At 35.5% G+C, this 27,494-nt stretch overlaps 1 protein-coding gene across 3 annotated transcripts; it reads left to right on the top strand.

Annotated features, from left to right (window-relative positions):
* On the top strand, window positions 1-27,301 carry LOC145589441 (E3 ubiquitin-protein ligase PRT6-like). Of its 3 annotated transcripts, none has more exons than XM_081646009.1 (19): window positions 1-405; window positions 2,652-3,761; window positions 11,928-13,036; window positions 13,253-13,393; window positions 15,400-15,643; window positions 15,743-16,444; window positions 17,035-17,229; window positions 17,856-18,520; window positions 19,975-20,026; window positions 20,101-20,743; window positions 21,826-22,034; window positions 22,116-22,648; window positions 23,383-23,487; window positions 23,585-23,651; window positions 23,842-23,919; window positions 24,038-24,106; window positions 24,218-24,320; window positions 24,457-24,562; window positions 27,128-27,301. In XM_081646009.1, exons 1-17 carry the CDS (start codon window positions 334-336, stop codon window positions 24,290-24,292), a joined length of 6,069 nt encoding a protein of 2,022 aa, XP_081502135.1. In that variant the 5' UTR covers window positions 1-333; the 3' UTR covers window positions 24,293-24,320; window positions 24,457-24,562; window positions 27,128-27,301. The 3 variants fall into 3 exon arrangements, with proteins under 3 accessions (XP_081502135.1, XP_081502133.1, XP_081502134.1); XM_081646007.1 differs by having other exon boundaries at window positions 24,428-24,562; XM_081646008.1 differs by having other exon boundaries at window positions 24,428-24,562; window positions 27,066-27,301.
* The last annotated feature ends 193 nt before the right edge of the window (window positions 27,302-27,494 follow it).

Here is a 27,494-nt window from a genome sequence, read left to right as displayed (position 1 = left end):
ACCACAACCCACAAATATAAAAATCGAGAATAACCCGAAAACGTAGATTGTTCAACTCTCCCACAAACATTTCCTCTTCTTTAGTTTCTCTAACCTGCAAAATATCATCATCAACAACATCAACAACATCATCATTATCAATTATCTTCATTTTTACTACAACCACCGCATACGGTTGTTGTTGTCGGCGACAATCTCAGTCACCGGCGAATCTGGTCGGAAATTGGATGTTTGAAGTAAAAGCAATCATCAATACTGGGTAGTGACGGCTCCGAAACTTGTCGATCCGGCAACTGTTGTCGCTGTGTTGATTGGCTACTTAAGCTTCTCAAAATGGACATCGATTCGCCTTCGCCGTCTTCGTCATCGTCGCCGTCTCTTTCTCCTCGTCATCGGATTATTCAGGTATTGCTTTTTCTTCCACTTTTTTGTATTTTTGGTTTTATTATTGATTGAATATTGGATGAATTGGTTCAGTAATTCAATTTTTTTTTGGTAAATGGTATGATAATGTTGTGCTTTTTTGGTCAGACTTTGGAGTATTTTTTATTCGTAATTATTAAATTACATTTTGGAATAATTCTATACCCAGTCATACCTAATTTAATTAATTATGGAATCTGAAGTTAAATTATTATCAAATTTGAAGAGTGATTTCATAATCAATTAGCATATTTTTAGCTGTTTTGCTGGCTGCAAGTATCGTGTTGAACCGTCATTTATTGGCGTCAAAGGTTGTGGCTTTCAGTTTCACTGACATTTGTTGAAATTATGGAAGTATTTGTAGCTTGCTTACATAGTTGCCATTAATATTCCTTACTCGACACGACTGTTGACATAAGTCGGAGTTGGATTGTATCAATAAGGAAATAAAGGCGGTGTAGTTGATATGTTGGGCTGATTGTAATTGTGCACTTCCTTACGAAAATGATCTAACATTCTGATACTCTATGATGTTGTAGTGAGATTTTAGAATGAAACACGGTCGGGTTGTTTAATGTACCATGATCGGCTGTAGTATAACCATATGTATTGACAATACTGAGGCTATTTCTACTGAAATGATGCGGCAGTTTATCTTGTGTCCAAATTTTGGTGCTTTTCGGTGCAGGTTTCTTCTCATGCATTTTAGATAGAATCTTGGGAATGATTCTTACTTTCTTAGGTTTGTTAGACACACACCTTGCATGGACACTTGCAGTCTTATTTTGGACCAAAAAAATGCAAAATTTGATATGGTAGTCATGTTTGACACACTTTAATGTCCTACACAATAGATGCAAAAGCTCTATGTGGGTAGTGAAGCTAAATTTGCAATTAAATTGGGGTGGAGCTTGGAGATTTTAGGAATTTTGAATTGGGTTGGATAAGTTGTAGGTCAGTTCAATGTAGTATGAGCTTTGGTTAAATGATCTTTATGGAGCTGCGGGCCATGATGATAAGAAACATTATAATATGTGATATCTTGTACTCCCTTTGTCTTTTTTTTTTTTTTTGTTGTCGTATTCTACCACTTTCCATTTTGGGGTCTTTTTGCTTTTTTTTAGCAAACAACTTTTACCATTTTAGCTGATAGTATTTGCATCTTTCCACTCACTATCTCTTACTATATCCATCCTTTTTTCACCCGCCCATCTTTTTGCTCTTTCTTACTATTTTGTTGTACCAACTTTCCTAGAAACAAGAGTCTGCATAAGTAACCAAAAAAACTTAAAAATAAAAAAAAGGAGTTTGAAGTTCACACAGTAATTTCTGTTATCGTATTATTGATAATGTTCAGAAGTGATATCAATTGTCAATAAAAAATATGAGTTATGCATTTCGAAGGAATTTTGGCTGTGAAATTTTATGTTATTTTATTTTATTTTTTTTTTGCTGATGAGGGATTGTCAATTTTTAAATGTCTCCTGCATGCGGAGAAGGTTTGTCCTACATGTGGTGGAAATGTTTAGAGTCTCTTTTTTAGGTTGTCGATTTGACAACCTGTACCATTTTCTAAAAAACGATATGAAATCTGCAGTGGAAATATGTTTTTGTTGCATCAGTGCCTCTCACAAGGTTCCTGCCTAGCGGAGATGGGAATTATCTAACCCTTATTGCGTTGAAGGTGTCTCCATAAAACCATTTATCAAAAATATATATGTTTTATCCCTAAGCGATAATGTAGTAATTTTACCTTAAAGAGGATCAGGAAAGAGTCAAAGGGGAGTGCCAATGGCACTATGGCGAGAAAGTCTTTGATGCATGAGAACTTCAGAGAAACCAAAAAGACAACTCTATCTCATGAGGCCATGAGTGTCAACATGAAATTCTTGCTCTTTGAATCTCTCTATATCAAGCCATTGGCACAACACTCAATAATGATCCACAAACGCCGAGTGTCAAAGGTTTAATGAGCCACTTGCAAACCTATGCCTAAGCTGATATCTGCTTGTGCTCTTCAAATTTGAAGAACATCAATTGAACTACTATTTCACACCCAAGAAAGATGTGCTATTGTGACACTTTCAGCTCTGTTTAAAATAAAACATCAAATTATTTCTGGCACAATTACTTGCACACAATTGCTCACACACAACTTCTGGTCTTGTATTTTTGTACATTAATCTTGATTTTGCATTCTTTAAAATTTTTATTGTCTTCTGTGACAGAGACTGGCAGTAATTGGAGTTCCTGAGGAGTATCTTAAAGATCTTCAGCCTGGTTTGATTCGTTTCATAAAATTCAACAAGCATCTGTTGCCTGATATAGTCTCAGCCATTTTGCCTACAGACACAGATATTGAAGGAGTGGTTGGTCAAAAGAAATTTGGGTCTAAGAAGGCTCTGGGTCATCCTAATTTGAAAGATGTCTATAATGAAAGCATGATTTGGCTTAAGTGGTTGATGTTTGAACATGAACCGAGTATTGCTTTGAAAAACCTGGCTAGTTTGAATGTTGGTCAGCGTGGTGTGTGTGGTTCTGTTTGGGGGAGGAATGATCTAGCATTTCGGTGTAAAACATGTGAGCATGATCCAACTTGTGCAATCTGCGTTCCATGTTTCCAGAATGGAAATCATGAGAATCATGACTATTCAATCATATATACTGGAGGGGGTTGCTGTGATTGTGGTGATGAGACTGCCTGGAAACGAGAGGGCTTCTGTTCAAAGCACAAAGGTGCAGAACAAATACAACCTCTCCCAGATGAGATTGGTAATTCAGTTGGACCAGTATTAGATCTTCTTCTCAGGTGTTGGAAAGGTAAGTTATCAGTTGTTGAAAACATGTTGAGAGGGGATTCAGTCACCAAACATGACACCGAGCCAAGAATAGTAGCTAATGCGTTTTCCTATGTGGTGGTGGAGATGCTTCTTGATTTTTGCAATCAAAGTGAAAGTTTGCTGAGTTTTGTTTCTAAGAGGTTGTGTGACACAGTTGATTTACTAAATATGTTGGCAAGAGCTGAGAGGTTCTTAGGTGATGATGCCACAAAGATGTTGCATGAGTTGCTATTGAAACTTCTGGCTGAACCCATATTTAAGCTTGAGTTTGCTAAGGCATTCGTTGATTATTACCCTGCTCCTGTGGCTGAGGTTCTAAGGACATCGAGTGATAATGTTCTTAAGAAATACCCTCTAATATCAACATTTTCTGTGCAAATTTTAACTGTGCCAACACTAATACCATACCTTGTTAAAGAACGGAATCTTTTGGCTATGCTTCTGGAATGTCTAGGTGAAATTCTCTTTTCTTGCTGTGGAGAAGATGGTCAGTTTCAGGTAATTTGCTTTTAGTTTATTAAATTTCTGTGCTGTATTTTTTTTGCGTTTATATGCATCGTGATATGAGCCTGGTTTGTTTAGTGTAGAATAATGAACATGCCAGCTTTTTGGTATAATTAGATTCAAACTCTTTAATTTTGGGGACAGGGGGAGTTAAATATTGAAAGCTTATTAGGATATGATCCATTTAATATTATCTTGTGCCAATAGTAGTAAATCTTATTAGTTAAAGGAAAAATTGCTTTTAATAATTCCACCTTTGGCTGGTTTGCTATGAATAATCCACCTTTTAATTAATATCTAATAATCCCACCTTTATATGGTATTCTCTTCTACCGGTCCTTTGTGACAATTAACTTGTAAATTGGGTAAAATTTTTTATTTTGATTTAAATTACATGTGTTACTACGTGATTGGTCATAAAAATTATTTAAAAAATAAAAAACGAAGTTAAAAAAAAAAACAGAAAATAACCTCAAGCCAACCCCCACCGCCACCTCTCCTCCGGCAGCCCCCTCTCCCCACCTCCCACTTCCATTGCCGTTTGACCCCCTTCCTTTCCTCTTACCCCTACCACGACCACCTAAACCCATAGAATAAAAACGCGGTATCGGTCGCGATCGCGGAAACGGTCGCGGCATCACGGTAACGGAATTGATGCGTTAGTCGCGGGCTAGGTCGCGGTTGTAGTGGCAGAATTTTGTTTAAAATTTATTTAAACTAAAAACTATATTTTAGGATTTTATTTTATTTTATATTTAAATTTTATAATTAATCAATATAGTTTAAACTTTTTAGCCTAAATAACAGTCGAATTTCACTAAAAATAAATTAAAAGAAGTATTACAGTAAGTTAAAAGTAGTACAGAGCTGTACAAAGTAAAGTTAAATACCTATTCAACAAAAAAAAAAAAAAAAAAAGTAAAGTTAAAAACTTGGCTCAAGTACTTCCACGTGGGGATGTTTAGTTTTTTTTTAAAAAAATACCTGCCCCACTATCCCCACCTACCCCCACTTATGGATTTTTTTAAAATAAAAAAAATCAGATTTCTTTTCTTTCTCCTCTTCGAGTTCAGCAAAGAACTCTTTTGATTCCAATGGAGGTTTCTCCATTGTTTTATCATTTTTTCTCCTTATTCTTTATAAAGCAAGAAATTCATTGGAAATTAACGAGCTGTGAGATAAAATCGGTCAATGCGGGTGAAATTTACTTTGTATCGGTTGAATCGGCTAAAATCTCGACGTTTTTAAAAACACCGTGTCAAAGCGGCAAAACTCGAATCGGTAGGCTTGAAATTCGGTACATATCGGCCAAATCGCGACGTACCGGCTGCATTTTTATACCATGCCTAAACCCTAATGAAAAACCCACCCCTTCCCTTTTCCCACCACGAAACAGTCCCCCTCCTTTTCCCCCACCATGAAAAAACCCACAAAACAAGGTGTGGGAAAAGGAGGGGAGGCTGTTTCGTGGTGGTGGAATGGAGGGGGTAGATTTTTTGTTAGGTTAGTGGTCACGGCAAGGGTACATGGGAAAGGAAGGGGGGTCCGCGCCGCAGGGGGAGGGGTTTGGGATTAGGGTGGGTTAGGTTAAATTTTCTTTTTAAATTTTTTTTAAGTTTTTGTTTTATTTTTTAAGTTTTTGTTCAATTTTTTAATTTTACTTTTCAACCAATTGCAAAGTGACACTTAGCATATTTATCTATCAAAACTGATTACCAACGGGTTAGGACCAATAAAAGAGAATGACCTATAAAGGTGGGATTATTAAATAATACTTCCTCCGTCCCCTAATACAAAGACTCTTTTGGTTTGCTCGGGAATTAATAACGTTGTAAATTTTTTAAAGCTAATGATTAAAAGTACATATGTGCATTTGGGGTTATAAAGAGATAGAGAGAAAGAAAAAGTAGTCGGGGATAATTGTAGAGATAGAAAGAGAAAGTGTTGGAAATTGATGTTTAAAGTACAAAACAGTAAAGGAAAAAAGATGACAGCTCATAAAAAGAGGATAATAATGTAAAAAAATACAACCTTTAAATAGAAAGAGGCATTGTATTTTGGTTTACCTAAAAAGAAAATGAGGCTTTGTATTAGGGGACGGAGAGAGTAATCAAATTGTGGGTTTATTAATAGCGAATTGGCAAAAGGTGGGATTATTAAAAGCAATTTTTCCTTAGTTAAATCATCTAATAAAGTAATAGGATATTGTAATTTTGTAAATTAAATTATTAAAATTTAAAACTACTTACAACTTACAAGTTGAAAAACCCTAAGTTCCTCTAGGAGGTAGTAGCACTACAAGTGAGGCTAAAGGGGGTTATAAAGTAGGAGATCCAAATCAAGACCACCACTTTACTTTTGAAATTAAAATATTGTTAATTTTAAAGTAATTTTTTAAGATCCGTTCAAAAAAAAAAAAAAAAAAAAGTAATTTTTTAAGATTGTATTTCAATCTTTATTACATATTTATAACCTTGTTACATGTCAATTTGGTATTCCTTTGCCTAATTGCCATATGATGACCAAAAAGACCGGTGGCATTTATAAATGCATATAAATTTAAATATGCTAGTATCTTGTCTTGAGTTTCAAGATTCGAAATCAACCTTGTAATGCAATCATACAATTCCTAATACTTCCTTAAAAACTTATTGATTTGGATTATCAATATTTCTCTAGATTTAGAATGTAACCAATCACATGTAGAGATTGAAGTTGAAAATCCCATCTTTTATTAATGCTTATGGCTTGTGTGCTGAATTGCTGTGCTCTTTCTCCATTGCAAAAGTCTTAGAAGTAGCCTCCTTTTCTTTATCTAGGGCTTCATAATCACATTCCATTGCCTTTTTTTCTTTCTTTTTTTTTTTTTTTTTTTTTCTCAAGACTAATCAGGTATCATGCAAAAGAGAGGTTCCCCACCCTTCCTTTGGCCACTTGGAAGTATTTTGCTTATGTTCACAAAGGATTCTTTTGTTTTGTAATTGATCAAGAGTGATGAGTGATGTTACAAATCTAGTAATCGTGAGATTTTACAATTGTCTTTGATTGTGAATCTCCTCATCATAAGGGGTGAAATTTCGGTTTTCGGTTTGATTTATGGCCCAAACTGAAATAATTCGGTTTTAGATTTTTCAATCCAAATCCTAATCGTACCGAATTTCTTATACAGAAATTAAATCCATTCGAAAATCATATTTTTTTAGCCTAATTTTAGGTTTGTGATATTAACAAGTAAATTATATGATTTTGATTTTTGAAGACATATTAACAATACATAATTTGATAAATAATCTTAACATTATTTTTTATGGCATTAATTCTTTGGAGGATTAAATTTGTCATCAATAATTTTGACATACAAATTACATAAAAAAAACCCAAAGATCTTGTTGGCTTGTTGCTTGCTTCCTTACATTCACCTCTATTTCATCATAAAGAACCCTTTGAAACGCGGCGTGTAGGTGGAGAAAAAGATGAACCTAATGAAGAACAAAGTCATAGGCACCTGTGTTGATTAATCCGTTCAAATTGAAGTTCACAGAGAGAGAGAGAGATGCTCAAAAGTTGCTTAATCGAGAGCAGATAATGAGAGAGGAGATAGAAGTTGCATGAGATCAAACGGGAGAAATAGTGGGAGAGGAGAGAAGAGAGAGGAAGTAGAATAGCAAATAGAGGAGAGAGTAACTAAGTATGGGGGCTAGGGTTGTTTTTAGTTTATATATATTAAAGGCATGAAGGGTCTATGTGAAAGGTGAGATGAGCTTACATATTTTGGCCTAAAATTCGGTTTGGCCAAAACCGAAAATCCAAAACTTTTAAACTTTCCAATATGAAGCCAAACTGATTTTTTTTTTTTTTTTTTAAAAAAAAAAAACACTAATTCGGTTTGGTGTTAATCGGAATACTTTTATCCTTACTCATCACGTTCTAAAGAGAGCTATTGGTATATAGCTACTTTATCCCTCGACACTTCATTTGGCCAATTCCTCGTTTGTTCTAAAGTCTTTCTTCTCTCAAGCATTTTTGACCTTTGGAAATAATATAATATCCTCTAACATTAAGCCGAAGTTCACAATATCTTTTTGGACTATCTAATTACACAATTTGTTGTTTAAACTTTTACAACCATTTGTTGCCCACTGATTTTGCTCCTTAAGTTGGTTTTAGTGTCATCTATTTTTAATAGGAGAGAATTTCTTAACCCATGTGTACTTATTGGCTTTAATCTGGGACCATTCACCATATTATTGTTTGTTTTTTCTATCACTCCAAAACTATCAAAAGTAGCTGCATTAAATGCAAAACTACCAAATTGCCATTTTTATTTAATGTGGTTATCACATACCCTAAAGATGCCATCGCTTTTTTTTTCTTCGTATCAATGTATTTGGGATTAGTAACAAGAAAAATGGCCGTTGGCCCCTTTACATCCAACGGGTTTGGAACTTATTTGACCCGAGCTACCCTTACCGAGTTCAATGTTACACAATCCACCTCTTCCTTATTAAATGTCATCAACATCAAGTTTATTATATCTTGGCATTATTAAAAATTAACTTTAGCTTAAGCCGTTAGCCATTTTATAACATAAAGGATTTCAGTCATTTCACCTCCTCCCTCACATGCCTAGAATACACCAAGGGTAATTAACCACATTTTTGAAACCTTCTAGGCTTCTACCAAGAGTTGCTTTAATAGATGTGCCCCTCCCTTTGTCAATCAACACAATGTCTACAATGCCAAATTATCTTTTTCTATGTCGTGGCTTCCCATTTTCCTAGCCGGATTCAAATCTGATGAATTGTAGAAGATGTGTTGGATTCTTCATTCATCTTAATAAATAGGAAGAAAGTTGAATTATAAAATTAAGCTAATATAAAGAAAATTTTGTATCTTACCACCCCTCAAAATACCTTCTTTTGATTTAACCACCCTTTTTTGATGCATTTTAAAATACCACCCCTTAAATGAAAAAAACTTAGATTTCATCACATGTTGGATTCCGGTCATGTTTCCGGTTGTGGGTCCCACTTTTATAACTACCCTTCCTTTTTCTATGATTTACAACAGCAAAATGGCTAATAAACTAATAAACACTGATTAAATGTATAAAACCTTATATAAATATGATTTCTTTGCAATAATGTTTCAACTTTAAGAAATCTTCAATTTAATTTACATAAACCTTAATTTCTCCTACCACTCAAATTGACTACTTCACTCAACAATTAAGCAATTAAAGGAGCAATTCACCACATATTCAACAACAATTAACCTAATGATTGGATCGCACATGATTCTCCGACAATGAATGTGAACTCCCCTGCGTGTTTCCAATGAACCACCTTTGCCACCATCGTTGCCGCCCTCCACCCCAAATTTCTGTCGCCACTTGTGCCGATAATGCAACGACTGATTATTGTAACTAATGATGATGTGATTGGTGTCCTAATTTCTCATCTCTCTTGCTTCTGCTTCAACTGCACACAAATTTCCTTGAAAAATCCAAACTTTCACAACCCAAAATCTCACACTTTCTATTTCTCCCACTTTTTCAAAAAAAAAAAAAAAAAATCCTTTGTTTTAGCGCATTTATTCTTTGACCTTTCTAGGGTTTTGATGAGATTAATTTCTCCCCATATTAGGTTAGTTGAGAGAAAGAGAGAACAATTTCATTAATGGAAGGGAGATCAAAGGAATTGACAAGAGGTTGTATGAATTCAATGGAGGTTAGAGTAGGGATTTAGTAGTGAATTAAGAAGAATTCGTGGAAATAGAGGTGAAAAGGGGTCGGAAATTAAAAAGTGGGGGGTTTGGCAAAAGGTGTTGAAACCTAGCATTTTTAATTATAGGAAAAATTGACAAGAATAATCCCAACTTTGCCTCATTTGCCCAAAATAATCCCAACTTTAGATTATTTTTGTAATAATCCGAACTTTGATATGAATTTGCTTCTAATGGTCCTAGCAAGTCATCAAACTTGTTATAACAAGTTTCTTAATACGTGTCCTTGTCGAAACATGAGTGGACAAAAAATAAAAATAAAATTATAAAATTATAAAACAATTAAAAAAATTTTGTTTAAAAGAAAAAAGTAATTAATTAAAGAAAAACCACCCCACCAACTCAACCCGACGCCTACCTTGCCAACCCGACCCGGCAACTCCCGCCTCCGGCCTTGCCCAGCCGTCCCCCCCCGTACTGATCCCCCTCCCCTGAACCATCCACCCACGCCACCCAAACCAAAACCCCTTTCTCGTCCCGGAAAAATCTGATTTCGAAGATTGGCTCCACTTCTTATCTCTTTCTTCAAAAGCAGACCATTAGCGGTTGGACATCAAGGCTCGGATAGTCGATCCTACCCTGAGTAAGGGTGCTTTCGGTTTAGGTGGGAATTAGGGTTTCGGGTGTGGGTGGTTTTGGTTCAGTTGAGGTAGGTTGCGGTTCAGGTTGTGGCGGGCGAGTGAGGATAGAAAAGGATAAGGTTCTGATGTGGTAGTTATGGCGAGTGAGGATAGAGAAGGATGAGGTTTCGGTTCAGGTAGTTATGGTGGCTTAGGGAGGAAGGGTGGTGGAGGTGGCTGGGTTGATGTTTGGTGTTTGGTGTTGGTTGGTGGGGTTAATTTTGTTTTTTGTTTTGTTTTGTTTTTTTTTTTTTTTTAATTTATTATTTTGAAATTAATTTTTATTGATTATTTTTAAAATAGTTAATTAAGTGTTAATTTTTAAACTTATTTTTCGCCAGTCACGTGGTGACACGTGTAACTTAAATTTTAATTTTTTTTTTTTACCTAATCAACAGGTTACCGGTCAATTGGGGCCTAGAAGCAAATTCATATTTAAGTTTGGATTATTCAAAAATAATCGAAAGTTGGGATTATTTTGGGTGAATGGGGGAAAGTTGGGATTATTTAGAGCAATTTTTCCTTAATTATATGGGTGATAATTTAAAATAAAGAAAAAAAAAAGTGTGGTTAAATTTAAAATAGGTGTTTTGACAGGTGGGTATGTATATTATTTCCTGATATAAATGGCGGAGAAGAAAAGGAGTAGTGGTAGAGTAGAAAAGAAAAAATGTACTACCTCTTGATTATTTTGTTTGTCTAATTAACTGTAGACACATAGTTTAAAAAACATATCAAAATGATGAGTGGTCATTAGAAAAAGTAAGAGAGTGAAGATTGGGCGAGTGTAAGATAAAGTAAGAAAGAGAATGTAAAAAAGATGATGAATGTAAGAAAAGTGAAGCCATGTTCACTTCACCTTCTTTTTGCTGAATGGAAATTTTTCGTTACTATATTGAAATTTTTTTTCCTAAAATTAAATTATTTTTACTGAATTGGAATTAATTCTACTACACTTAATTTTTTTTTTACCAATTTCCTATTATATTTCTTCATTACAGTTACTTATTTTACTAAACTGATTTTTTTTTTTTTTTTTTTTTTTTACTGAAATGAACTATTTTTCCTGAAGTGAAATTTTTTCTTGCATATATTTTTTTCAAGATAAAGTGAATAGGGTCTAAGAGGGAGAGGGTGTAAAAAGGTGGGTTAGTGTAAGATAAAGTAAGAGAGAGAGAGTTTGAAAAGGTGTAATTATTGAGGTGTGAGATGGTAAAGTAGTGTGCCAACAATGGAATGAAGTAAAGTGAGTAGAACTTAAAAAAGCAATAACCATAAACGGAAAGCGAGTAGGACAAAAAAAAGGTAGTAAAATATACCAATAGAAGTAGAGGTAGGAAAGTAAGTAGAAAAGAAGAAAAAAACTGGAAAACAGAAGAGAGGAAAGAATCGGAAAGGGCGTGCACAGGGAGCGTTCCCATAATCCAACTGAAAAGTTAAGGAGAAGAAAAAGGCTGATAAGAAGAAAGAAATGATATAAAGATCTAGAGGAAAAAAAATTAGACAGTAGAAGAAAGGGAAAATATGCCTGGAATCACCGTCTTTGAAGGACGAGGTTTTGTTTAGCTGGGTGAGCATATGGCTTTTCTTATGTAGTAATGGGTTTTTTTGCTCAGTTAATTGCCTGAATGTTTTGCATCTTTCATTTTTTTCATTTTCTTGAGGGATGTTATATACATAGTATTTTTTTAAAAAAAACCAGCTAGTAGACAATGCTTTACATTTGCATTCTCATGCGTTTGGAAATTTTATGCAGTTTAACAAGTGGGTTGGTGTGTTTGATACATGTAGCCGTGTGATGGAAGACATAAAGTTTGTTGTTAGTCATTCTGTGGTAGCCAAGTATGTGACACATGAACGACCAGACATTGTCAAAGTTTGGTTGCAGATTTTGTCTTTAGTGCAAGGCATGAACCCTCAAAAGCGAGAGACTAGCATCCACATTGAAGAAGATCCTGATAATACACACCTGCCTTTTATTGTGTGCAACTCTATTGCTAGCATCCATTTGCTTCTAGTGAAGAGTGCTTTCTCTGCTGCTGATAGTGAAGATATGGATAAGGAGGCTTCTGTTGAGAAAGAAAAATTAGATACTGATGATGGATATAGTCAGAGACATGCTAAAGTTGGTAGACTTTCTGAAGAAAGCTCCATCTGCAGCTCAGCTGCTGACAATAGTACATCAGAATCTTCATCACAGAAGTTTGATGTTACTTGTAATTTTGTAGTCATACCTGCTGTCTTGCAGTTGACATGTGAATCAACAAAGGCTATTGATGGTTGGTTGGCAGGAAGTAATGTTGTATCTCATGTTAGTAGTGACATTTCATGTTGCAAATTATCAGCGTTCAAGGAAGCCTTGTTGAGTGTCAAGAGGGGAACATACATTTCAGGTCCATCTGACGGCTCCTCGGTGACAAGTGCCTGTCCAATGGAAACTGGGGATATTGAAAAGGATGTGAGTACTATGGAATCAGGAACATCTGCTGAAAAAGATGCCTTGTCTTTGTTGAGTTTATCTGATTGGCCAGATATTGATTATGATGTAAGTTCACAAGAGATATCATTACATATGCCCTTGCATGGATTACTATCTTTAATTTTGAAGGAGGCTCTTAGGCACTATTATGGTGAATTTGTACTGACAGATAAGGGTGACTTCAGTTATCTGAATCCTTTATCATCTGATCACCTTGATTTCTTCCGAAAATTACTTAGAGGCTGTCATCCCTATGGATTTTCTTCATTCATGATGGAGCATCCACTGCAAAGCAGGGTCTTTTGTTCCCAGGTTCGTGCTGGTATGTGGAGGAAAAATGGTGATGCTGCGATATTGTGTTTCAACTGGTATCGTTCTATTCGCTGGTATGTTTATATGTACGGATTAATAATTATCAACCTATCTAACACTATACATTAATTCTTGATATGGTGTTTCCTTGCACAAGTTGTTGGGTATGGCTGTGAGAGTGTATGCATATCAGCATATGGGCAGACAAGTATTGTGCATGTATATAAAGGAATTGTGTGTTGCTACTGCTTGCTCATTTGTTTGTCAAAAATTCCCTTCTTTGTTTGCAGGTCTGATCATGAGCTAGAGCTTGATCTATTTTTGCTGCAGCTATGTGCTGCACTTGCTCCAGCTGATCTATATGTAAGAAGAATCTTAGAACGGTTTCAATTGTCCAATTACCTTGCCTTGGATCTCAAGCGTTCTAGTGAGTATGTCATCTCCTCAAACCTCACAGAGATTATTTTTATTTTCTGAAGCACTTCTTTGGATATGGTAATGAACTTGTGCTTTTTGATTGTCCCTTTATGCCTAGAGATTCTTCAATACAACTAAATGATAAAGGCCTTTTTCATTTCATCTGAGAAATAAAGTTTCAGGAAATAATTTTAGAACCTAGGTAATTCCAGACAAGGTGATTTCAGGTGAAAAGAACGAAACTTGTGTGGCTAATCCTGCTACTATTATATGACCTTGGTGCAATTGCTTGCGTACCCCTTTTGTCGTATATGTATTTGTAAAAATGAGTTGAGAGCTTAAACTCTTAGTGAACAGCCGAGTTCAGCTAAATCTTGATGTTCATTTATCTAGTAAACAAAAAATTGGTCTTTGTGTTGACAAACTATATTAATGTTTTAAGGATTATCTGATTCTCTGTTAACATGGGGGTGTAAATGAGCTGAGAGCTAGTCTCAAAACTCTTAGTGAACAACTTGAGTTCAGCTAAATCTTATTTATGTTCGTTTTGAAGCTCGTCTAATAGCGGCCCTTGTATGCTTGTAGGCTAACTTTGCCTTCTTTGGCCTGGGACCCTACGAACTAAGAATTACTTATTTATACATGTTCATGAACAACTTGTTTTATATGCGTTCATGAACTATTCGTTTGTTAATGCTCATGAAATAGCTTGGTTATTATCGTTAAGAGAGTTCATTTGTTTTCAAAATAAAATAAAATTGAATGATTATACTACAACCATTTTTGGATACAATCATATGTAGATCTGTTTTTCCATAATATATTTGCATCAAAGGAAATTTTTCAAAATCAAATGAGCGGTAGGATAAAGATCTTTTTATAAATAGAAATAAAAACCTGAATTTTGTATTTATGTTTTAAGTAACTTTTGAGGCTTTGAAACACAATATTTGTTTATGAATAATACTTTTTTCTAAACAAAGCTTGTTTAGGAACTAAGCTCATTTGTGATCTCAACTCAATTAATTAAGGAGATGTTTATGATTTGAAATTGAGCACAATAGTTACTAAACAAACCGATCTTGAGCAAACCTTTAGCTCCTGCTTATGTTCCCTTAATTCAAATGAATATGACCATAAATAGGATAGTACTTGTCTCGTTTATACCATATAAGTTATTATGAAGAAACAAAACAACATGTTGAGTGAAATTTTTTATTCTGTGTTGCCATAATTTGTCGTTACTGAACACCAATGTTGAGGCTTCTGCCTGGGCAGAGTGAGGGAAGCTAGTCATATATGTGCGCATTTTTACCTGTACGGCTGGATCTTTTTTTTTTCTCTCTCTTTTCTGGTAGACCCTTAATTCCAAAGGTGTCAGACCAACCTATTGTATAACCTCTGGAAGGATAATTCTGTGAGACATTTGATTTAAGCCATTGTAATCTTGAGTTAATTTATTGCTTGTTCAATACTCTTTTCAACCTTGTTAGAATAAACGAGGAAGAGGGAGACCAAAGATGACTTGGTTGGAAGGAGTGAGGAAGGATATGAAGTGCATGGATTTACGTGAGGATGAAGTTTTGGATCGTAAGGGATGGAGGAGAAAGATTTATGTTGATGACTACACGGAATAATCAAATTTGGTTCATGTTAGCCGACCCCACTTTTGGGATTAAGGCTTTGATTGATTGATTGATTGATTGATTGATCAATACTCTTTTCAACCTTGTTAGAATAAGTGTTTTGTTCGTTGTCTGTCCTAGCCTTTATTTGAGTGTCACTAAAGCTTTCAAAAGAGTTACTGCAGTGATAATTCAAATTAGCACATTTATTTGTATTTTATACAAGTATCTCTTAACTTCTAAATCCTTTATTTTTCTGGACTGACATCATGTATGACTCCACCTGGTCTTTTGCTTCAGTTTAGGCTTGTTTTGTTCCCATGCTTTTTTGCTTAATAATGATGCTTATCTTCTCTTATATATCAAATTGGCTTACTTTTTACTGCCATTTGCAGGTATGAGCCTGTTTTAATGCAAGAGTTGCTCACCCTAATAATTCAACTAGTCAAAGAGAGGCGATTTTGTGGACTGACGGCATCTCAGAGTCTGCAAAGAGAACTGGTTTGCAAGCTTGCAACTGGTGATGCTACTCACAGTGAACTTGTGAAGTCTCTACCTAAGGACCTATCGAAACTGGATCAATTACAGGGGGTCTTAGATAGAATTGCTCATTACTCTAATCCATCAGGATTAAATCAGGTTTGCCTTTTCTTCCTGTTCTTTTCCCCTTTCTATTTCTGTTTTGTGTCTAGATATTTGATGCATCCTTGCTCATAATCTATCATCTATGTATTTCAGGGAAAGTACTCTCTGCGAATGCCATATTGGAAAGAACTAGATCTGTACCATCCATGTTGGAATCCTAGAGACTTGCAGGTTGCTGAGGAAAGATACTCTCGTTTTTGTGGGGTTTCTGCCCTTAGTGCTCAATTGCCTAAGTGGACCAATATTTATCAACCATTGATTGGAATAGCTAGAGTAGCTACCTGCAAGACTATTCTCCAGGTCATTCGGGCTGTCCTCGTTTATGCTGTCTTTACGGATAGATCAACAGAATCACGTGCTCCTGATGGAGTACTTATAACTGCTCTGCACTTGCTTTCTCTAGCACTGGATATTTGTTCTTTAGAGAGAAATTCTGGCCATCAATCTACTCATTGTGGGGAGTGCAGTCTGTTAGTAGATGTTGCAACTGAGGAAATTGAAGTGGCTTTGCATGGTGGATCTAGTTATCAGAGTTTACTGTCACTTCTGGTCTTGTTGATGAGGATGCACAGGAAAGAAAACATGGGCAGCTCAATAGAAGCAGGGAACTTCAAAATTTCTTCCCTTGTAGAAATTCTGCTGAAAAAATTTGCTGACCTAGACTATAAATGCGTATCGAAACTTCAGCAGTTTGCTCCTGAAATTGTTAACAAAGCTGATGACACAATGAGCAATTCAGCTTCTGATGCTGAGAAGAGGAAGATGAAAGCCAGAGAACAACAAGCTGCCATATTGGTAAGACATCATGTCTCTACTTCCTTTTCCCCTTAAATAAACTTGCACTTTTCTTTTGGTTTGGCACTGAGATGAAGTTAATCATGAACTAACTTTGGTTATGGTCAGAGAGAGGTTAAATGCAAGAGAAATTGTTGGGACGGAGACAAGGAAGTGGTTGATGACTTGATGTGTAAGAAAGGGAAAGGTTTACTTGATAGAGATATGCGGAGTTTGTTTTGGGACCTTTTAAAAAAATTGTGGAGTTTATTCAGGGAATGTGGGGTTGGGAGGGGGGGTGGGGAGCAATAAAAGTTCAATTTCAGTACTTTTGCATGATAAGATGCTGATTGCTGAAATTGGGTGATTAAGTAGTGCAGGAAACAAAAAGTCAGCGTCTCAGCTTGTCAAATATGGATTCTTACCTAAGCTGCTCAATTAACAATTTTTAATTTGTACAACTTTCAGTTTTAATGTTTATTTTTACAAACTTCACTTGGATAAATCATTGTATAGACCTAGATACTTTCTTGACTTTTTTGTATCACTATTCCATAAAAGTCTCTTGTGATGGTTGTTCATAATATGATTTGCCTTGGTTTGCTGGGCAGGCAAAAATGAAAGCTGAGCAATCTAAATTTCTGGCAACCATGAAGTCTTCAGCTGATGCTGGGTCAGATGATGCTGGTTTTGAGAAAGATGATGCTGGCTCTAATGAACCCCAAGATTCCGAAGAAACACATGTCTGTTGTCTTTGTCATGATCCTAATTCTAGAAACCCAGTATCTTTTCTTATTTTGCTTCAGGTATGCTGATTTCTTCCTCTTTTATTGCTTTAAGTGTAATAGAAGTCTTTTTTTGTTTCTTAATGGGATTTTTAAAAAATCAAATTAATTATTTACTTTAACGAAAGGGCTTGCTTGGGTGGTTCAAAAATCATGTTGGAATATGAACTACAAATACTTCTATCTCTTTTGGCTTCTTTTGGAGGTTGAGGAGGTTGGAGTTCATCTGTCAAGTCCTCCTTAATTATAATACGAGAAAGAAAGAGACAGTCATTACATGTTTTTGGGTCAATTCTGTAAGCTGTGACTTTTAAGTTTTAACCATCATGGCCGCCCTACCCCACATTTATACCACTAACATTGGGCATATCAAGAGAGAGGCGGGTTTTATTTTTATTTATTCGTTTCCCTCTTCTGGGGTGAGGGCACTATAAAATGTAATGTCCAAAAAATAAGGGGCTATGAATGAGAATTTCCCTTTTTCTCTCAATACGACAATCTCTAGACAACTGCATTAGATTTATTTTTATTGTTTTATTAAATTTTTAAAATGGTTGCTGGATACAGTAATAGATATTGCCATCTTTAATCTTCCAAATAATGGTGAAAACATTAATACTTAAGTTTCCTTTTGCAAATTATAACAGAAATCTAGGATTGTAAACTTTGTTGATAGAGGTCCTCCTTCATGGGAACAAGGCTGGCAGTCTGATGGGCTGGAGAGCTCTGTGTCCACATCTGTGAGGATAGATCCTACGGCTACGGTTGCTAATGTTAGCTCTGTGGATAGTTTACCATCTTCTCAGTTGGCACAGTTAGTAGAAGGTGCAGTAGATGAGTTTGCTTCTCAGGCTCACCCTGAAGAACTTCATGCCTTTATAGATTACCTCAAGTCTCAATTTCCCGAGCTTCGAAAAATTAAAAACCCTGGCAAATCTACTGAGAAGAAGGATAAGGCTGTATATTCCCTTGAATCATTGGAGAAAGATTTATTTTGTTCTATTCACAAAGAGGTTAGTGTTGTTCACGATTCTGGTTTTATAAGGGATGGTGAAGGATCCTCTTCGGGTAAGGATGCTGCAAACTCATCTTACCGAGACTCCCCGTTGCTCGGGAAATATATAGCTTCTCTTACAAAAGAGTCTAGGGATCCTTTGCAAAACAGCAATTCCCGTAGAATGGAGCCTGATGTGCAGATTTTGTCTTATGGTGAATTTCGCCCCTTGGGTTGTGATGGGATTCATGTTTCCTCCTGCGGCCATGCAGTTCATCAAGGATGTCTTGATCGTTATTTGTCATCATTAAAAGAAAGGTGAGCTCTGCTGGCAGTTCAACTATCTGAGTGATTACTTTTTACCCTTCTGTTTCATTTTTCTGTTAACATTTTAACTCATGCATAGTATACCTTTTGCTGTGTGTTTTTCTTATTCACATTTTAGAAATTTTATGTCTGAAGAACTGTTTAAAAATGATTTTTTGTAAGAACAACAAAATTAATAAAGGAAAACATGAAATCTCTTTATATAATTGTACTTTCTCCGTTTTTTTTAGCTGCATCACTTTGCAAATTGTGGACTCCTAGGCAACTTTTGGAGATGAGAGAGATAGAGGGTGAAAGAAAAAAAATGGACCCATGTGGTAGGAGAGAGATAGAGTAACTAAAAAAAAAGTGATGCAACTAATTTGAAACTTCTGTTTTAGGAAAGTGATGCAGCTAAAAAGAAACAGAAGAATTATATTTATATTAGGACAGTTACAATGAGAGCATCCATTGTTGCTCAAGGCATTAGTACAATGAGCATAAATTATGTCAGCACAATTGGAAAAGTTCCACTTAGAGCTACAAGTTTAATTAACAATTTCAGATCATTAGATGAGACAAACCCTCACTTAATGTTATGAGAAAGTGGACCTCAGCTCCTGCCCCATTATAGCTGATTCGCTGCCATTACAACAGTGGGTGTCTCATAATAGACTGTCTACTCTGCAGTGGATTGACTATCTCTCTGTCTGAGGTATACAATATTGGTGATCCTCTAGATGGTGACAAAACAATTTAGTGTGCTAGTTTAAAGGAAAAATAGGAAAACACACACTGATGTATGCATACTTGCTTCTTTTGGTTGTCAGTTTTTATTCTCTGATTTCTCTTCCCATCCTGGAAGAAGAGAGAGAGGGGGAGAAGGGGGGGGGGGGGGGTTTGTGATATGAATTATGGATCTGGTTTGAAAACTATCCTTAGTATGTTAGCTGTGTTACCTGGCCACCATGAAGGTTATATCTACTATATGGGGGGTGATGGATCTGGTTTGAAAACTATCCTTAGTATGTTTGCTGTGTTACCTGGCCACCATGAAGGTTATATCTACTATACATATTGGGAGACAACTTCAGTTGTTTTTCCTTATGTTGTACTGAATTCATGTTTTTATATCTGTATATGTCAATGGTTGGCTATAGTAGCAAATACACACGCACACACACATGTGCGCGCGCGCACGCACACACTCACATTTCAACTCCCCTTTACCTGCACTTATTAGTGAAGTGCTTTAAATGTACTTCTTTCCATTGTTCACTTTCTTTACTCATTTTTTTTCCCTTATGTTTTGTGGATTGCACAATCAATTTTTATTCATGGAAAACAGTTGGTGATAGTATGGTAATATTTCTGTGGTGATAGTTTTCTTCTCTTATATATCTGGTCATCTGCTTACCCTATTACTCAGGTCTATTTACAGCTTTTTTGATTATTTTGTAATGCAGACTTATAAGAAGAATGGTCTTTGAAGGCGGGCATATTGTTGATCCAGATCAAGTACAGTTTTATAAAATCTTCTGTACTGTTTTTCTCCAGATTTCTGTTATCTTTCACTTATCGCTTTTTTACAGGGTGAGTTTCTCTGTCCAGTATGTCGTCGCCTTGCAAATTCTACACTACCTGCTGTGCCAGGTGCTTCTCATAAATTTTGGGAGCAGCCTACGAATTTCAACATCTCTACAGTGCTTCCATTTGGTTCTTTGACTGAGTCAAAAAAGGAGAATGGTTCCTTGCAGCTTCAATACACCTTGTCTATTTTACAAACTGCAGCTTCTGCTGTTTCAAGGGGTGAAATGCTTAAGGCTTTGCCTATGCAGAGAAACCGAAGGATTAGGCCTAATCTTGAACCTGTCTTTCAATTGTTAAGTGGAATGTATTTTCCAGATAAACAGGATACATTTTCAAGGTCGGGGAGGGTGAGCCCTTCTGTTCTTATGTGGGCCACTCTCAAGTATTCTCTTATCTCAACAGAAATTGCTGCTCGCTGCGGAAAGAGCTCTCTTAGTGCAAGAAATGGTCTAAGCTCTCTGTATGATGAATTTAACTCATCTGGTGGGTTTATACTTCCATTGCTGCTGAAAATCATCCAGAGTACTAGAAGCAAAAATTTGCCTGATTTACTTTTAAGATTTAGAGGTCTTCAACTCTTTTCAGAATCCATTTGCTGTGGCCCAACCCATAGTAAGGGTCACAGGGAAGGTATCAGTGGAGAAGGTAAGAGATTTCCTTTCAAATCTATGTATATTTCCATTATTTCCGTATTCATCTTAAAACTTGAGTGCATTCCCCTTGTCTTTTTGGAATTTTATCTGATATCAATCATATCTTATCAGTGAATATTTGCTTCCCACCCCCTTCCTATGTATACATCATAGAACTGTATCTGGAATTGAGTGCATTGCTCGTGTTTTCTGAAAAATTAGCACTTGCATGTTGCCTAGTCTTGTGTGTTCATGTGAGTTAAGGTTGTCGTAAAATAAAAGGGGTATAACCTTGAAAGTGTCAAAAGTCTCGTGCTTTTCTTGTTGGAGATTTAGGTCTAATTTTGATGTTTCATATCAGGCTTCTGCTTATTTTTAGTTTAGAAAGTACTTCTTTGAATCCTATTCATGATCTTCCCAAAAGGATGTTTGATTTTGTACCTCTGTTTTTCCCTGAGGTAGAGGGAGCTCTCTCTCTCTCTCTCTCTGCTTGGTGGGTTGGGGGTTGGGGTGCAGGTATGGCTGTGGCATAAGTGGGTCTTCCGCAGTTCCATTAATGTCATCGGTTCCATTAATGTCATATGCATAGAAATGCGGTTTTTTTTTTTTTTTTTTTTTTTTCCCCCCCAGAACATTTCAATAGCTTTAAAAAAAGTGTCAAGCCATTTTATGGTGGCGTAGTATAATTTTACATTTTAGTTAAGCATACTCATTACTTCTGACCCATGGCCCTTCTTTGCTTGGATTCTGCCTTCATTGATTTTAAACTGGTAGGTTCAGAACCAATTAGGATATTGACCCTGGAGAAGTAAAGTTTCTTGATACTGGTAACTTTGAAGAAATTTCATTATTGATTCGTGTTGTACTGTGTAAAAATTGACGCTATCTGATGGTGAGAGGCATCGTACATTGTACTTGATGTGATCAATTTGTCTCTTGTGACAGTGTATTTTGATTAAAATATTTATATAACTCTTTACTAAAGCTTTCTAACTCTTTTATGAAAAGTTAACTGCTCTCATGTTCTCAACCTGGCTCTTAAATTACTGAGCTTATGTCATGTACATGCTTCCTCTGATTTGTTTGATTTTGCAGGGAGACTTCTGTATTTATTAAAACATACGAATGGGGAGATGGAATATCCTGACATGCAATTTTGGGACCAGGCTTCACATCCTGTTCTTATCCATGATCCTTTCTCAACATTGATGTGGATTCTATTTTGCCTGCCCTATCCATTCTTGTCATCAAAAGAGTGTTTCTTATCTCTTGTGCATACCTTTTATGGTGTTTCTATCATTCAGGTAAGATATCTTAAATTAATAATATAGGTGCTGACCTTTGATTCACCATGTTCATCTCTGAATACTTTTAAAACTCTGCAGGCTATAATCACTTACTGCTCATATTCACAATGCAACGTGACTGATTTAGGCTTCCATGATTGCCTGGTTGCTGATATTGCCAAGTTAGCTGGAAAATCTGCCGTTGCAAAGAAATTTTTTGTTTCAAAATATGTTGATCCTTCTTGTCATGTCAAAGACGTGATTGATAATTTAAGCTTACCATATCTGCGAAGATGTCTGTTGTTATGGAAACTTCTGAAGTGTTCTGCAATTTCACCTTCCCTCCCAAGGGTTGGCGACTTTGATAAATCTTTAGATATCTCTGATTGTCAGGAGGCTACTGGTAATTTGGGGGATAGGGATGAGATTAATGAATTGCGCAACATGTTTGGAATTCCTCCTTTGGATATTGCTCTTAAAGATGGAGGTTTACGTTCTATGATGTTAAAATGGTTTTATCATTTTTCTAAAGAGTTTGAAGATCAATGTGTTCAGCGTGTTCTGCATTCAACTCCAGCAGTTCCATTTCAGCTGATGCGTCTTCCTGTTGTTTATCAGGATCTTGTGCAGAGGTTTCCTTTCTTTTTGTTGCTTTATTCTAGTTTTCTTTTCTGTTTTTATATACGAATCCCTGCCTACTAATACTCGTGGAAAATATTGAAGTAAATTCGTGTCGTTCTGTAATGGATTTTGGAGATGCCGCTCCTTGAACTTCCGCCATAAATCACGTCTTTCTTGCTGTGTGTCCCATCATCTAGTGGTTACTTGCCGCGTTAAAATGTGTTTTCCCCTTAATATGTCTATTCTTTTTTTCAAAATTGGCCAAAATTACATAACTAATTATGTGAAATTACATAACTAATTACCAAATAAATTAATCACTCATAGGTTTGGTTATATTATGTTGTTAGAATACTTAAACTAATATCAAATGTAAATGAGGCTATAATCCATCATTGTGAAAATTTTCACACACCGCGTTGGCAGAATCCGTTACAAGCCGCTTCTACTACAGAACAACCGTTGCTGTGATCGCGACTGCATCTTCAACTCTTTCCTTGCTATTACTATTATGCTAGTATTATGTCGTTATGTAGCTATTATCTACTAGTTTTTTACTTTTATCATAATTGGTGCTCTGGTTGAATCCAGCTGTTGAATTAGTATTAAGCCTTAATGTAATTATTTATTTTAATTTTAATCATAATTATTGTTCCTGTTGAATCCAACTGTATTTTATGCCAATGTGTATGTTTACGTCTGCTTTATGCTAAAGATCTTAATGTATTGACGCCTTCTTATTCAGGTATATAAAAGTTCGATGCCCTAATTGTGAAGTTGTGCAAGAAGAACCTGCTTTATGCCTATTGTGTGGTAGACTGTGCTCTCCAGCCTGGAAGTCCTGCTGCAGGTCCAGTATTAATTTTTCATTCTTACTGAATCAGTAGTTTTGATATATATTTAACTGTTTTGTTATGGCTGCTTTCTGATACTATTGCTCTCTATAGTGAAAGTGGATGTCAAGCTCATGCAGCGTCCTGTGGTGCTGGGACTGGGGTATTCCTTTTAATCAGGGTAGGGGTTCCAAGACTTTTCTATGCTAGTACATATTCTTTGTTATAGTTGTCTTCCTATTGTCAAATTGCTCCCTTTTTATATGGACTTCATGCCTATCCCCTCACCACCCCCACCCACCCCCCACCCCCCCCACATTATTTGGGCCGTGTAGGTTTTTGCTAACTTATTTTCTTACCCCTGTGAATAGAAAACAACGATATTGCTTCAGAGAAATGCACGCCAAGCTCCTTGGCCCTCACCTTACCTTGATGCATATGGTGAAGAGGTACCGAAGATTTATTTGCTCAAGTTGCCCATATAGTTTATTTTAAATCAAGAAATTTGCAATGTAAAGAACTTTTGGGTTATCATTACTTAGCTCTTTGTACTTTTTTACTTTGCAGGATGTTGAAATGCGTCGGGGCAAACCATTGTTCCTGAATGAAGAACGTTATGCAGCTTTGACATACATGGTGAGGGATGAAAGTCTACTATATATTACTTTATCTTTGATTGTTTTCCATCATGCCTTATTACAACAATTCAATATCACCTTTTGGCACACTCAACACTTTTTCATTTAGGTTGCTTCTCATGGCCTCGATCGGAGTTCTAAAGTTCTTCATCAAACCACAATTGGCACCTTTTTCATGGTTTAACTCTTAAATTGGTCCTTCAAAGCTCTAGGTGTGATTACTATCCTGATTTGTGTAAATATTTTTTTTTTTTTTTTTTTTTTTTTTTTTTTTTTTTTTTTTTTTTTTTGGTTTACTGAAATTCATGATTAATATCAGACATGTTCCATTCTGCAAGAGCATTTTAGATGATATGACATTAAAGGGTAGGATAATAGGAGATGTAAAGATTCCACAGGGTCCTTATCTACATTCAAACCCTTGATCTGCAGAGTCCTCGTGCTGGTCAATCATGTAAAGTTCTTCCCTTTTTTTCATTTCCGTATCTTGTATTGTTTATTCTTTTTCTTGAGTAATAGTTTTCGTAATTGCCTGTATTCATTTGCTATGTTTCATGGGAGCAGCTGTTCCACATGCCCTAATGTATGAATCCTGGGGATAACAATCATTAGTGTTTCGAGTCCAACAACTAAAAAGGGTGTAGTTGTAGTTTGTTAGTTAAGATGAGCTAGTTTACTTCTTGCAAAAATGACACATAAGCTTGCCTTGGGGTGGGGTATGAGACAACCCTTTTCACTGAATGCTAGTTTCAAGAGAGAAGATAAAAATGAGTATGTTAAGCTCATATTGAGATGGTTGACTAATTCCTGCCATGGTAAGGAATTGCTGATTATGTATAGGGTGTGATTTAGGCTTATGGCCTGCAACCAAGGGTGTGTGAGTGTGTGACTGTGTTCTCCTCAGTTGAATTTTACTTATCCATTCCTATTAGCCCTTAGTATGGCGTAACCTATTGGCTCTAGGCTTTACTTGCATGAACTTGTAATTGTGAATTGAAATTGGGTAGCCCTTATTGGCACTGAACTTTATCTTTTTTTCCTGAAATTGAAACTTGAGTAAGTGAATTGAACTTTGGCAGCCCTTATTTCCCCGAACTTCACAGTACTTATTTTCCTATAATAAATGTAAATAAAGAGGGAAGGAGTGAACTTAAATGAGCCAATGTTCTTCTTTCAGCTCAAATATATCCTATACTGCCCATTTCAATAAAAGGTTATGTGGCATGACGCTCATATGCACCCAAACCATTAGTTTGGTAAAATTTGCACTTGGTAAAATATTTCCAAAATGCTAATTCTTTTCCCTTATGCATCTCTCCTAAGAGCAAGATTAGCGTAGTCTCATCTTAAGACTTTAATTCATAGCCACATCGGCTTTTTAGATTAAATTTAATTATTTTTCTAATTTATAATTATGTAAGACTCCTTAAGACTCGTTAAAATTTATCTCTTCAATCGCTCAGACTCATTTTTTACATATAAATTAAATTATTAAAGTTTTTTAAAAATAAAGAAAGAAAAATTAATTGAGTGCTAAATTGAGTCTGAAGTTGAGTCTTGAATTTTCAAGACTCCACTTCAGATTTTATTAAGACCAAACTTTATAAATGCTTTAAAATAATAAAGTCTTGTCTTAAGAACACAAAATTAGAAAATGATGATGTCATCTAGAATCTTAAGACCTAGGGCTAATCTTGCTCTAATCCCTCCCTAAATGGTCTCTCTCCTGAAGACTAGTGATTTTTCATGTTGGTGTCCTTGTTTTGAATTGCTTGTACATAAATGAAGAATCTTTTTGGGTATAAAGAACCATAGACAAAACTGATGGTTTTTTTGTCTAATCATGGTAATTTACTCATAAATAATCTGTCTAACCATGGTATTTTCTCATAAATAATCTAACCATGGTATTTTCCTTCTATTTTTCCAATGTGTACACATTAAAGTTGAAATATAAGTGTTTGGTGGAGTTTTCAGTAGAGAGGCCTTGTGGTTCTTACACTTTGTAGTAGATTGTTGGTAAACCTGTCTGCTTTCCGCATTTTCTCCAATTGTTAAAACGAATCCAAACATCAAACTACCAGTTTGGTAAATGAATGGTGGTTATGATAATGAGATATGAGTTATTTTGCAAGGAAAATCTCATGGAGATGTTTGGTAATGATTCTTCAAGTCTCATTACCATTAACACTTCATCCTGTTTTTTTTTTTTTTTTTTTTTTTGGAAATAATTGCACCATTAGAGTTTTTAGCTTACTTACGCCCGAGTTTAGCCATTACTCTCTTTAATTATATCATTGTAAAAATTATATTAAGTTGCTATTTTGGAAATAATTATATTTGTTCTTACATAATCACTAAAAGATTGGTATGTGTGAATTGTGTAAATGTCCAAGGAGGAAGCATGTATTTTCCCCTCATTCCCAGTCACACTTCTCTAAATGCTATAAACAGTGATGAAAATTTATGAGGAAAAACACAAACTTGGGCTAACTGGGGATAATTTTGTTTACGCAGATATTGTATTAAGTTTTGGATAGACTAATTGAGATATTTAGTTAACTCTGTAATGGAGGAAATTTTATTTATTTTTTCCTTTTGATGCTTGATTCGACTGTAATTGGGGATGGCCTGCTAGTCTGGGATTTTGGAGTTTTATCTGGTGACTAGTGCTCTTTCAATCTATTAAGGTTTCTGCATAATGACTAACGAGCATGGCTTTCTTTGCTAACTCATATCTTTTTTATTTTATTTTTATTATTATTATTATTTTTTTTTAATTTGTATCAACTATTGATCTATGAGTTCTATGGTGCTGCATGTATTCAATATTTTATTATATGTCAATCAACCTTCATTTTTAGCTTAGAAAATGTTTGTTGTTACTGTTTCGTTCGTCTTTCCTTTTACAGGGACCTTCAGCTTATTTGTAGTTTTTTTTTCACCGTCTAATGCAGTAATTATGCAACTCGTAAGCTTGACTTTTATGGATGCTGATGGATGATTTAATTTGTGGCAGGGCTTAGGAAGTTAGGATTACAGCAAGTGAAGAGATGTTTGGTTTAATACTTTAATATCTCATATATGCCACTGTTGGTCTGTTGTAAAAAATGACTTGTTACATATGCTAGCTTTTATGCTCCCATGTAAAGTTATCTCCTATTTTTTAATATTATTATTTTATTTTATTTTATTATTATTATTATTTTTTTTTTATAATTGATGTTAATCTTGGCTTCTATGTAAATTATGTGCATAAGAGGATCTGCTTGTTGAATATGTTATTTTAGCCGCAACTTTTATTCTTTTAATGTGTTCATGTATATCCTAATCTCTGATTCATTTTTTTTTTTTTTTTTTTTTGAAGACCACTGCGGGAAAATTAG

This window comes from Chenopodium album, chromosome 17 (assembly GCF_948465745.1).
Source record: "Chenopodium album chromosome 17, dcCheAlbu1.1, whole genome shotgun sequence".
Lineage (NCBI taxonomy): Eukaryota > Viridiplantae > Streptophyta > Magnoliopsida > Caryophyllales > Amaranthaceae > Chenopodium > Chenopodium album.
The sequence above is the reverse complement of the archived record's forward strand: the minus strand, read 5'-3'. Positions and strand labels throughout refer to the sequence as shown.

Bases quoted from the DNA above. Each gene is read 5' to 3' on its own strand.
- LOC145589441 (XM_081646009.1), top strand. From the start codon at position 334: ATGGACATCGATTCGCCTTCGCCGTCTTCGTCATCGTCGCCGTCTCTT. The intron at 13,037-13,252 runs GTATGTTTATAT...CTTTGTTTGCAG, and splicing joins TGGTATCGTTCTATTCGCTG to GTCTGATCATGAGCTAGAGC. The intron at 20,744-21,825 runs GTAAGAGATTTC...TTGATTTTGCAG, and splicing joins GGAAGGTATCAGTGGAGAAG to GGAGACTTCTGTATTTATTA.